This window comes from Simochromis diagramma, unplaced genomic scaffold (genome assembly GCF_900408965.1).
Source record: "Simochromis diagramma unplaced genomic scaffold, fSimDia1.1 OVJJ01000321.1, whole genome shotgun sequence".
NCBI lineage: Eukaryota > Metazoa > Chordata > Actinopteri > Cichliformes > Cichlidae > Simochromis > Simochromis diagramma.
This window is the reverse complement of record NW_024386772.1, coordinates 4842532-4855457: the sequence shown is the minus strand read 5'-3', so window position 1 is coordinate 4855457 and position 12926 is coordinate 4842532. Positions and strand designations below refer to the sequence as shown.

Sequence of the window (12926 nt, the reverse complement as noted above, 5' to 3'; positions counted from 1 at the left end):
GGCCACTGAGCTGAGCCACTGACTGGGGCCTTAGCAAACCTCTAGCAACCACTCACAACTGGTCAGAGAATGCAGAGTTTTCCCTAGCAACTGGTGGTTGCTAACGGTACAGTCTGCTGCAACTGGAAGCAGTCACAACCCAAAAATAAGGAGCCACTGAAGACGACTGCGTAATTCTTAACGGTTTCCACTGGTTTTCTCACAATCTATAATTCCTTTCACAGCTTTGATTCATTCGATTTATTCTGCAAACAGATATAATACTACTGTGTCTGTCTCATTTCATTTTAAATCATAAATCAGACTTGAATAAAAGTAAACCAAAGTAGTAAGGATTCATCCTTTTTTTAAACCAAGGAAAAATAATCTCATAGATAATTTGAGGCACCAGTGTGGATCAAAGCGAAGGATCTCACTTTGAGACATGTGGCCAGCAAATATTGATTAGTACAACTTTAAATATTTGTTCAGCTACTGGCATATGAGGCAATTGACTTTCAAATTTAGGTGCGGATAAATCTGACCCCGTGGAGCTCGTCTAGACTTAAAGACGACTAAAACCACCATTTTACTGTAAACTGGAGTGTTTTGCTGCATTTGAGTTTGGTCGCTGATTTCTGACTTAATAAATGTAGTGGTCCCAGATCTAGGGGTGAAATTAAAAAAAATCAGAGTATAAAATTAATCAGCGGAAGCTATTTGAATACGGCTTATCAAATAACTTAAAAAAAAAAAGAAAAAAGAGAGAGAGACAGCCATTGCAGAATCAAAGATGGAGGAGGATGCTTGTATTATACATTCAGTGTATGAGAGAATGAATCAAGATTTTCTCTCCTCCCTCTATCTCAGCAGAATCCAAGCTAAAAAGCTAAATAAATAAGGAATGGCAGTGGGGGTCGCCGAGCCGTGACCTTTCGGCCCATTTGCTTTAAGAGTGCAGGAGTGCAGCCTCAGCTAGACGCTCCTCCAAACTCTAGAGGGTAAATTTTAATCAGCGCCGTGCCAACGGCCGAGGCACTGCATCATGCTTAACGAGGCTAGAAGAAGGCTCTCATTTACCCATGCACAGGTAACAAATGGACCAGTGCTCATAAGACAACCCCGTTTCCCCTTTTTCTGTGATGTCCTTCAGTATCTCTCTCCTCTCCCTCTAGTTATGTGCTCACTTTTCCTCACATTCAAAAGGTTCATACTCTGTAACCACACCGTTTGATTTTTCTTCCCCGTATTTTTACCTGAAAACATCTGCTTTAACTCAGATACAATTTTCATTTTATTTTGAGCAAAGCAATTCCGGAGTCTGCCATTGTAAGGATTTATCTGAGCAAAGGCTGCATCCATTTCCTACACATTTGTTTTATGTGCGTTTTCCACGTTGTGAGTTACACCCAAAGAAATCTAAAACAACTGCCCTCCAAAAGAAATCCTACCGCCTCAAACTTTATACATAAACTTTATGTATAGTTTGTATTTTTTTAACAGTAAAACTTTACATTAAAAAACATAAAAACCTGCTTAGTTACTAAAGTGGGAGTGAGAAATGAAAATGAAATGACCAGCTCACTGCCTTAAAAACTTCTCGATCTTCTATCTCAATATTTGATGGACTGCTGTAACATTTGATAATGGCATTCATGTTGGATAAGCTTGTTTTTTTTTTATTCGTTTTGTTTTTGGGGGTGTCTTTATCTAGTATTCCATTTCTCCAGAACATTGGCTTATGATCAATTCAATTTTATTTATATAGCGCCAAATCACAACAAAAGTCGCCTCAAGGCGCTTCATAGATACAGAGAAAAACCCAACAATCATATGACCCCCTATGAGCAAGCACTTTGGCGACAGTGGGAAGGAAAAACTCCCTTTTAACAGGAAGAAACCTCGGACAGAACCAGGCTCAGGGAGGGGCGGGGCCATCTGCTGCGACCGGTTGGGGTGAGAGAAGGAAGACAGGATAAAAGACATGCTGTGGAAGAGAGACAGAGGTTAATAACAGATATGATTCAATGCAGAGAGGTCTGTTAACACATAGTGAGTGAGAAAGGTGACTGGAAAGGAAAAACTCAATGCATCATGGGAATCCCCCGGCAGCCTACGTCTATTGCAGCATAATTAAGGGAGGATTCAGGGTCACCTGGTCCTATATGCTTTAGCAAAAAGGAAAGTTTTAAGCCTAATCTTAAAAGTAGAGATAGTGTCTGTTTCCCGAATCCAAACTGGAAGCTGATTCCACAGAAGAGGGGCCTGAAAACTGAAGGATCTCCCTCCCATTCTACTTTTAAATACTCTAGGAACAACAAGTAGGCCTGCAGAGCGAGAGCGAAGTGCTCTAATAGGGTGATATGGTACTACAAGGTCATTAAGATAAGATGGGATCACATCACTATGGTACTGTAGATCTGTAATTTTTCCACTATTCTTTGTATTCACTGTGTAAAAACCGAATGGTTCCTGTGAAACATTAAGGCACTACTCTTCTCACACCCTCTTTTATTTTCACTCATCTCTTCTTCCATTATGCTGTTCATCCTCAGCCTATTTTTACAGGATTAAAAGTCCAGAGGAAGATGGGTAGCAAAACATTGTCCATGCTACTTACGTATTGAGCTGATAATTCTGGGTGGAATTTCAGTTATTGCTAAAGTAGACGATGTAGCTGCAGAGTAGAATTTAGGAGGAAGAATGTTAGCCCACTTACCAGCAAGATTTTAGCTCTCTTGAAAACATGGTGGGTTTAAACTGGTTTGAAACCCCTGATTAAAAATAGATCTGAGTAAATTTAAGGCTTCTGACAGCAAAGATCAGGTTGACAAAAAGTGTAAAAAAATGCATCGCTTATTAACCTAAGAGTTTTGCACCTTTTTTCTTTCATACCATTCAGCTTAAATCTCTCCCTCTCAAAGTCTCCATCACTTTTGGCTCCACAGGTCTCATTAGAGCCAGGCCAGTAGGGGAGATTCTAATGAACAGATGAAGGGGACACACACACACTTTCTCACACACACACACACACACACACGCACGCAACCTTGAAAAAGATTACACCAGGGACAAGCACAAAATAAAAACCTTGCACTTGATTATTTCACGTGAAATAAATCATAGCCCTCAGACACACACTCTAACCTCAAAGCAAGAAAAATGGCGATACAATAACATTTGCCATGAGAGCACGAGCAAACATGCAGCTATAGATGACAGCGCTCCTTGTTAAGGAAAAAAATGAATGCATACACACACAAACACACACACACGCGCATTCAAACACACCCTTGGATAATGAAACGTATACACCCATGCACCTTCCTCTGTTGCACTGTGCACAATAAGTCTTGCTTCATTAAAGCCAAATCTCATCCACTATCAGTTTACAACCACAGAAGTCGTTTGAACCGCCAGGGAAATACAATTCCATTCCGTTTCAGGGTTATCTTAATATATGAGCTTGTCTCTGCCACATTGGTCTGCGGTTATGAGCCGGGCAAACACCCACAGCAATGCAATATTGCACCGACACATTCACACGACAGATTGGAGCACACAAAGCAATTAGCAGCTCATATATATGTGTGTAATTGTGTCCGCGTGTGACTAAACTCCCTTGTCTACTTCTTGTTTTACTCTAATTTCTACATCCGGTGTTATGAGCAAACAGTTCATTATGGATTGCAGTTTATTTGTTTGTGTCCTTCCCGTAATCCTGAAGACAACTTTCAGAGCAGAGGGTTCACCGAAAATGGCAACTAGTTACATTATGCAAAACTACACTGCTGCATTGTATCATCAGAGCTTTATGAAATTTAACTCGCCAAGACATGGTTGAAAAGAAGAACCAAGACAAATGGCGTTCAAAGAAGACAAATCTCTCAACGCTGTCAATGTCTGAGGTGCTTTGGCCATCCATCCTCGATCTCTCCTTCATTCGCTATCTGTCTGGCCCTATCCCACCTGTATGACACCCGATCACTCTTCATCCCTCTGTACATCCATTACCCCTGTCACTTCATCCTTCCATTTCTCTGGCCCAAGGCCTGAGCTTCCCTCGCCTGTCACAGATGATACTATCAGTGTGGATTACTTGGGATATCATGAGGAATATATGGTCAAATATCCCCTTGCAGAGGTCATAATATGTTAAATAACGACATTGCTATTTATAGGTAGTGTTGTTTTGTCTATATTTTATAAAGTGACTTAAAAATTCTGAGTACTGACTTACTATAAAAGAAACAGTGAGTGAATGATATTTACACTTTTAATAAGCTATTTATAATACATATTAATTATTACCAAATCATTGAGAGCTGCTCAGATACTCAACAGGTCTTTTTTTTACAAAAGATAAATAATCATATTTTCCATTATATAAATATTACTCATACTTTAATAGCTGCATATGCAACCTGATATTTAAAATGCAATAGTACAGCTGTCATTGTTTTTTTAATTTTGTGACTCTGCGCATGTAATCGCAGTAAAATGTGTTTGGGTAATCATGCGCAATCATGCAGTTTTAAGCTCTTGGTCAAGTGTTTGTGCGTCTGTCTGTGTTTGTGGACAGACTTTTTCCAAACACTAGCATCAGGGGAGGATCAGCCTGTTGTGTGTGCTTATGCACCATGCAGCAGCTCAGAGCAGTCAGACTTCCCGCAGTCTCGGGTGGCCTCCTGAAAGGATTCCATCTGGGGCACCAGATTTCAGCTGTAGCGATAGGGCGAGGAGCTTTGACATCCAAAACAAGTAGGCAGTAGAGCTGCTGGTACTTTGAGTCAAACACAGCCAGCTGAGTCAAGCTCAGGTGGTTCGGGAATCTGATTAGGATGCTTCTTGGGTCTTTTCTTTCTAAGGCTTTCCTGGCATGTCCAGCTGGGAGAACACCCCAGGGTACGCTCAGAACTTACTTGAGGGATTGCACTGCTCCTCTGACCCAGGAATGCCTCAGGATCCCCCAGGAGGAACCTGGAAACGTAGCTGTAATACCCTGCTTTGAATTAAGGAAAAGAGATAGATGGATGGATGTGATGTGTAGCATAAATTCTTCCCCTAGGGTGAGACTGTCAATGAAGACTTTAAAATTCAGTGCAAATAACCTGAACCATGAAGCGTGCCATAGTGCACAGCACACAGTTAATTGAAAATGCATATATTTAGCTCTAGTCATAGACTTGGTTCTCGGCGACTTTGTCCTCTTCCCCAAAATGAAATTGAAGTTGAATGTGTGTGATTTCAATACAGTGGAGGAAACCTACTGATGCAAGTGAAAGTGGTCATGAGAGAATTTAGGAGCAGTCAAATAAAGGCAACCACACTGGAAACTGTAGCGCTACTCAAGGAGATAATGTAGAAGGAGGAAGACTGACCAAATTTAAATAAGTAAAATAATTGTTTTAATAAAAGTCAGTTGAACATCCTATTTTAAACTGCTGCCATGTGTGTATAAAGTCAAAGGCACTGATAAACAAATAGCTGAGGTTTGAATTCTAGGCCCTTAAACTGAAAAGCCCAACAAGGTCTGACCCCCTACTCGACACTTTACTTTGCCATCTCCTCACTGCTATCCATCCTCCTTCCCCTCCTTCAGGCCAGTGCAGACCAGCAGGCATCAATCTCAGCCTTGATCTTCCTTCTCTTTATTGATGGTGGGGTGACACAGATGCAGAGCTTGTTACAGGCTTTCACAGCACTGACCTGCCACGCCTTGCTCTCCTTTCTCCTATAAAAGGAGTGAATGATGGGGAAGCGAAGGAAGGGGGGGCGACAGACTTATACAGCATGCATAACAACTGAGTACACCTCTCCACATGCATCATGCCATCCATCGCCCCCTGACTGTCTCATCTGAGGCCAATGGAGGTGCACACACACACAAACACACACAAACACACACATTTACAAAGACACCGAAGGTTGGCTGCAAGCTGCTACCCAAGCTGACTATCAAAGCTAAAAAGAAATCACACCCCGGCGCCTCAAACTCCAGCTCACATGAAGAAGGTCACACTGACAGGCTCGACTCCAGTTAACAAAGGCTTTTCCTATCTCAGGGACATTCCCCAAAAAAGCAAAGTGCTGACATGCACGCCCACTCAGAGAGAACCATATGTCTGCGATGTTCACACACTCTCAGTCCGACACACATGCGCACACACACCGTGACCTTTGCAGCAAAATTCTCAAACTCTGAAATATTGGCTGGACAGCTTATTCTGAGGGTTATCAGGCAATATAAAGTGTAAACCATCAAGTCTTGTTCTCCACTTTTGGCACGCAGTTTAATTCTATAGTGCTATACACATACACTGCACCACAGTGGGATAAACACATACTGCCAGGTCTGAGGTTTAAGGTGGCATTCAAACAAAAGGCATGTTCTCCAAGGAATATAAATTTTATAGGAATATTTATTTTATTTCTCTGACTTCAGAACCTTGAATCTGAGAGTTTTGCAGACTCTTGTTATCAGCATTTCCTTAAAAACAGAAATTTCAGATATTATTCCTGGAATTTGCTGGTGCCATTCATTCAGTTTTTCGGTCACTAATCTCATTGCCCCCGGGAACACTGGACGTTACCTTACACATCTGTTCGAGCTCTTCGTTCAGCATCTGGTGATTCTTCATCTCCTTCCTTCCTTTTGGATGTTACTATCACCTGGGATTGCCACATCTATCACAACTGCCCTCTTCTGCTCCGAGTTACCACCACTATATCCGGTTGGTTAGCCAGCAGCTGTTTGTCAGTCTGGATGCTGCAGTCCCAGAGGATCTTAGCGCCGTTTCTCTCAGCACCTTTAGGAGGTGTGCCTCATGACGACTTCAGATCCATGGGCAGTACAGATGTTTGTGAACACTAGCCAGTTATTTTAGTCCCAAAAATATATCTGCATTTGCAAATGTTGTAAATATATTAATAAAAAGAACATATCCTTTTTGCCTTAACAAAAACTTTTAAAAATCTCTGACAGCTTGAGAAATCACACAAAGCACAAAGTGACTGGTTAAATACAATATGCAAATTCAGAAAAAGAAAAAACAAACACCAATGAATTGAGTCTATGTTAACTGAAAAAGGTACCTAAATGACCCAGTTGTATAAATTACTTTGTGGAAGTAGGGCTGTGCGATATGACCAAAATCTCAAATCCCGATATAAGTCATTTATCGTCCTGACAACGATATATAAATCACAAAAATGTAATATTTTCTGTAAATTCTGTGAATCTCGGGCAACTCGATTTGCGTGAAGTTTTTCCAGCTGGGCGTCCTTTACCTGGAGTCGAGTGTTTTAACCGATGCATGAAACTATACATTTTTAGACATAAGTTGTAACGTCCACCATTTTCTTTCAAAGGTTTGAGTCTAAGATTTATTTTTATAGCACCTGACAGCTCTTTTTTGCTTCTCATCCGTAAACTCTCTGCATACTCTTTCACGTGATTCAGTTTATTTTGAAAAGTCTCAACAGGATCTTGAGCTTTATTGTGAAAGGTTTACGTGAAAAACAAACGAGCGGCAGCGGAGCCATGGTTTTACGTCATTGTTGCTAACGACAACACGTAAAAACAGGCGCTTGTCCGTCTGTAGTGTAGTTATATTAAATATAAGAGAAAGAGAGAACTTTAAGAAATTAATATAGCCACTACAGTCTCCATCAAAACGATGGAAAAAAATATTGCCGTAAACAGTTTATTTTATGACACCACGAAACAAACGATAGCGTAATAGGAAACGATAGATGTTTTTATATCGTCATCGGATATCGTTATATTGAACAGCCCTATGTGGAAGTGCTTTTACACACACACACAGATGACTTTTTTCACTAGTGTTACATCCCCCAGGAGGATGTCTCTTCTCCCTATTAACCCTTTGTTTTGTCCAGGCTCCACCTCCTCTGTCCTGATTGGATGTTGCGCAGAGTCCGGCTAATTGGTAATCAGCAGAGCACTACTTAAGGCCTGTGGAGCTGTGCTTCTGTGCTCTCTGGCCATTTTGGTTGCCATACTTGTGCAGGCTTGCATGCCTTTGTATTTTGTGTGAGCATTGTTGTTTCATGTTCAGACTGCTTGTAGGGGAGAGCTGCCTTTTGTTTTGACACCCTGTTTTCTCCTGTTTATGTGTTGTTAGGTAGGTTATGGTTATAGGTTGTATATTTTGTTTCTTTGGAGTTAGGCAAGTTTCTTTTATTTCTACGTCAGGGATGTTTTGTTTGTTATGTTGGCCTTGGCTCTCCCTGACGTTACACCTCGGTCTGAACCCCATCACCAGTGTTAAATAAACCTTTTAAAATTACCATCTTGGCTCCTCCTTCTCTATCCACATTTATGTTCGTCCCTTTAACCCCCTAGACTAGCCAGGGGACGTAACATAAATTGGCGGCTCGTCCGGGATAAAGTCCTGGTTATTCCGTTTGTGGATGGTGAAGGTTTGGAGTTGTTTGTTTCTGCTGGTGTATTTGGCAGAGGTAGTTAGTATGGCAACTGGTGTTTTTGCTTTGAGTGCATTTCTGAGTAATCCTTCTTGGGAGGAGCTAAACGTGTGTAGGAAACACGATTTGTTTGCTATAGCAGCACACTTTGAGTTAAATGTATCAAGGCAAATGGTGAAAGAGGACTTGAAAACTGCTGTTTCAAACAAACTTGTAGACGAAGGCCTGCTTCCTGTTTCTAAATCCCCTCGTTTGCCGGTTCCTCTTGACAGGTCCCCTAACGAAGGACTGAAGCCTGCTGTGTTAAAGGAAGAAGGGCAAAACCCTGCTGCTGGGGAGCAACAAACGGTGGAAAATTTAAGCACTAATGGCTCACCTTCTTTTGCTACTCCATCTTCTCCTCGTTCAAGACAAGAAGTATTACTCAAGGTACGTTTGGCTAAATTACAATTGGAGGCTCAGGATAAAGCCCAAGCTCGTCAGGCAGAGTTGGAACTTCGCAGGTTGGAGTTGGAAACAGAGACAGAAAAGGTGTTAAAGCTGAAAAAGTTGGAGCTGGAGTTGCAGATTGAAAGGGAGGTCAGACTGCGTCAGTTGGAGTTACAGGCACAGACTTCAAGAAGTACTACTCAACCTAGTTCTGCAAATTCATCTGTTGATGAAACAACCTCCTCCCATGTAAACCCAGGTGGTTTCAATGTGAGTAAAAACATTGTGTTGGTACCTCCATTTCGTGAATCAGAAGTTGATACATATTTCAATGTGTTTGAACGTGTTGCTGCCTCATTGCACTGGCCGAGAGAAGTTTGGCCATTGCTTCTTCAGTGCAAATTGGTAGGCAAAGCACAAGAAGTCTGTTCTGCTTTGTCTTTGGAAGAAAGTTTGAAATATGATGTAGTGAAGTCTGCTATCCTTGCTGCTTATGAACTTGTTCCCGAAGCGTATAGGCAACGCTTTCGCAATCACAAAAGAACAGCAAATCAGACTTTTGTAGAGTTTGCTCGTGAAAAAGCTATCCTTTTTGATAGATGGATAACAGCAAGTAAAGTTCCTGACTACAACTCCTTACGTGAACTGATACTGCTGGAAGAGTTCAAAAATGGCCTGCCAGAACGCATTGTTGTACACCTTAATGAACAGAAGGTTTCCACTTTGAAAGAAGCAGCTGTGATAGCTGATGAATTTGTGCTGACTCATAAAACTGTTTTTGTGCAGAAACGTGAAGATACCACCAGAGAACCTCCCCCACGAAAGGATCCTTCAAGCCCACGACGGACTTTTGCTCCAAGGACTGAAAGGGAATGTTTCTATTGTCATAAACTTGGTCATGTTGTTGTTGAATGTCCCGCTTTGAAGCGCAAGAACCAGTCACCAAAAGGAGTAGGCTTAATTAAAACCATCTGTGCTGAGAGAAGGGATCAAAGTGAAGGAGTTGATCCCTGCTTCAAACCCTTCCTCTTAGATGGCACTGTGTCATTGACTGGGAAGCCTGAGGATGGAAAACCCATTCGAATACTCAGAGATACGGGAGGGTCACGATCTGTGATCTTATCTGATGTATTACCCCTGAGTGACCATTCCTCTTGTCATGGTAGTATTCTGATTCAAGGAGTTGAAATGGGCTATGTCGAAGCTCCTTTGCATTACGTACACATCAAGTCAAAGTTGGTTAATGGCATCTTCTCTGTGGCAGTACGCCCCTCACTTCCCATAAAAGGGGTGCAGTTCATTTTGGGAAATGATATTGCTGGTGGAAAAGTGCAACCTGTTCCCGAAGTAACAAATGATCCAGAATCAAACTTGAAGAGCAACGACCTAGCAACATGTTTTCCATCTGTTTTTCCTGCTTGTGTTCTCACCAGGGCTCAAGCAAGACGTGAAGCTGCAGAAATTGATTTGTCGGACTCTTCGTTGGCTCAGGCTCTGGCTACAGATGATTTGCAAACCCTGATTGATCTTAAAAGTGGTTCAAAGGATACTACTGAGAAGTGGAAGGATCTCCATCTCCCACAGTTAGACTTGCCAGTCACACGTGAAAGCCTTGTTGCTGCTCAGAAGTCTGATCCCTCATTGACTAAATGCTTTACTTCTCTTTCTGAAACAGGAAATAAAAAGGCTTCTTATTTCTTGGAAGATGGGGTCTTGATGCGCAAGTGGACTGCCCACCCAAGTTTAACAGCGGACGTAGAGGGAAGCTGTCCTGATGACTGTGACTGGAGCACTACTTATCAGATTGTTGTGCCTCTTGAGTATCGTCACTACGTAGTCTCCCTTGCACATGAGCACCCCCTGTCTGGTCATTTGGGAGTTACAAAAACGTACAACAAGATACTCAACCATTTCTTTTGGCCAGGATTGAAGGCTGATGTAGTTGAGTTTTGCCGTACTTGTAAAACATGTCAGATTGCAGGAAAGCCAAACCAGACAGTTCCTATAGCTCCTCTTCATCCTATACCAGTACTTGGTGAACCTTTTGAACGTGTCATTGTGGACTGTGTTGGTCCATTGCCCAAGACAAAGAATGGTAATCAGTTTTTACTGACTGCAATGTGTACTTCGACTCGTTTTCCAGAAGCTGTCCCACTCAGGAGAATAACTGCACCTTTGGTGATTAAAGTTTTGACAAAGTTCTTCACTACTTTTGGTTTACCAAAAGTAGTCCAGACAGACCAAGGAACTAACTTTCTGTCTAAACTTTTCAAGCAGGTCATGCAGACTCTGGGGATTAAGCATGTTGTGTCAAGTGCATACCATCCTGAGTCTCAAGGAGCATTAGAGCGCTGGCATCAGACACTCAAGGCAACTTTGCAGAAATACTGCTTGGATACTGGAAAAGAGTGGGATGAGGGAGTACCCCTGATGGTGTTTGCCATGCGTGAAGCTAAGCAAGAGTCCCTTGGGTTTAGCCCAAATGAACTAGTGTTTGGTCATTCTGTTCGGGGACCTTTGAAGTTGTTGAAAGAACAGTTCTTGTCAACAGATCATGTTGTGAAAACTAATGTTCTGGATTATGTTTCACAGTTCAGAGAGCGCCTCCATAAGGCCAGGTTGGCAGCTGCAGAAGCCCTCTCCTCTGCTCAGGGGAAGATGAAGAGTTGGTATGATAAGAAAGCCGTTCCTCGATCTTTCAATCCAGGTGACAAGGTTTTGGTTCTTCTACCAACTGCTAGCTCTGCATTGTCTGCCCGCTTCTGTGGACCATACCAGGTGGATAAGAAAGTAAATGACACTGACTATGTGATTAAAACACCAGATAGGAAGCGTAAAACACGCTTGTGCCATCTCAATATGCTCAAATCCTTTCATTCTAGAGCTGACTCTTTCTGTGGCACCGCAGATAAGCCTGTGGCATCTCCGTCAGAGCCAATCTCATCTCCAGAAACTCTCTTGTTGAACTCTCCCTCAGGATTGAGGTCAAGCTTAGATGACGACGGGCTCAACCTTTGTGATGCCAGCTACCAGAATGCCAGAATGCTTAATTCTGAGGTACTGTCCCAGTTGTCTATATATCTGTCCCACTTGACCCGTGAGCAACAGTTGGACATTGAAAGGCTCGTCAACATTCATTTAACACTCTTTGGGGACATGCCTTCCCGTACTACTGTAATAGAGCACGACATTGATGTTGGGAATGCAGTGCCTATTAAGCAGCATGCTTACCGTGTGAATATGGCGAAAAGGGAAATGATGAACACAGAAGTAGACTACCTTCTGAAGCATGGATTGGCTATCCCAAGCTATAGTCCATGGAGTTCTCCGTGCCTGGTTACGCCAAAATCAGATGGAACACCTCGCTTTTGCACAATTTCCGCAAGGTAAATGCAGTAACAGTACCTGATTCCTTCCCACTGCCCCGTATTGAGGACTGTATTGACAGCGTCGGATCTGCTGCTTATGTGAGTAAGCTTGACCTTCTTAAAGGTTATTGGCAAGTACCTCTGACAGAAAGAGCATCAGAAATCTCAGCTTTCGTAACACCTGATCACTTTTTACAATATACAGTCATGGCATTTGGAATGAGAAATGCTCCTGCTACCTTTCAGAGGTTAATGTCAACTGTATTATCTGGTGTGGCGAACTGTAATGTTTATCTTGATGATGTGGTCATCTATTCTCCCAACTGGTCAGAGCATGTTGACACCTTAACCACTGTGTTCAAGCGTTTAGCTGATGCTTCCTTGACCCTTAACTTGGCTAAATGCGAGTTTGGTAAGGCTACAGTGACCTACCTTGGAAAGGAAGTGGGACAGGGCAAGGTTCGCCCTATCAGTGCAAAGGTTAATGCCATCCTCAACTTTCCTGTGCCAACAACACGCCGTGAGCTGCGCAGATTTCTGGGGATGGTTGGTTACTACAGGTGTTTCTGTAGGAATTTTTCTGAAGTCGTAACACCCCTGACAAACCTGTGCAGCCCGAAGGTACCATTCATTTGGAGTCCTGAGTGTCAACATGCTTTTGAATGTGCAAAAAGTCTTCTGTCGAGTTCACCTGTTCTTGTC

The 12926-nt window shown here is 42.4% G+C and overlaps 1 protein-coding gene across 1 annotated transcript; it reads left to right on the top strand.

Annotated features, from left to right (window-relative positions):
• Positions 1-7828: 7828 nt before the first annotated feature.
• Positions 7829-11839, top strand: LOC120739179. The gene is made up of 4 exons (XM_040040880.1): positions 7829-9126; positions 9643-10203; positions 11449-11646; positions 11834-11839. Exons 1-4 carry the CDS (start codon positions 8416-8418, stop codon positions 11837-11839), a joined length of 1476 nt encoding a protein of 491 aa, XP_039896814.1. The 5' UTR covers positions 7829-8415.
• Positions 11840-12926: the final 1087 nt, after the last annotated feature.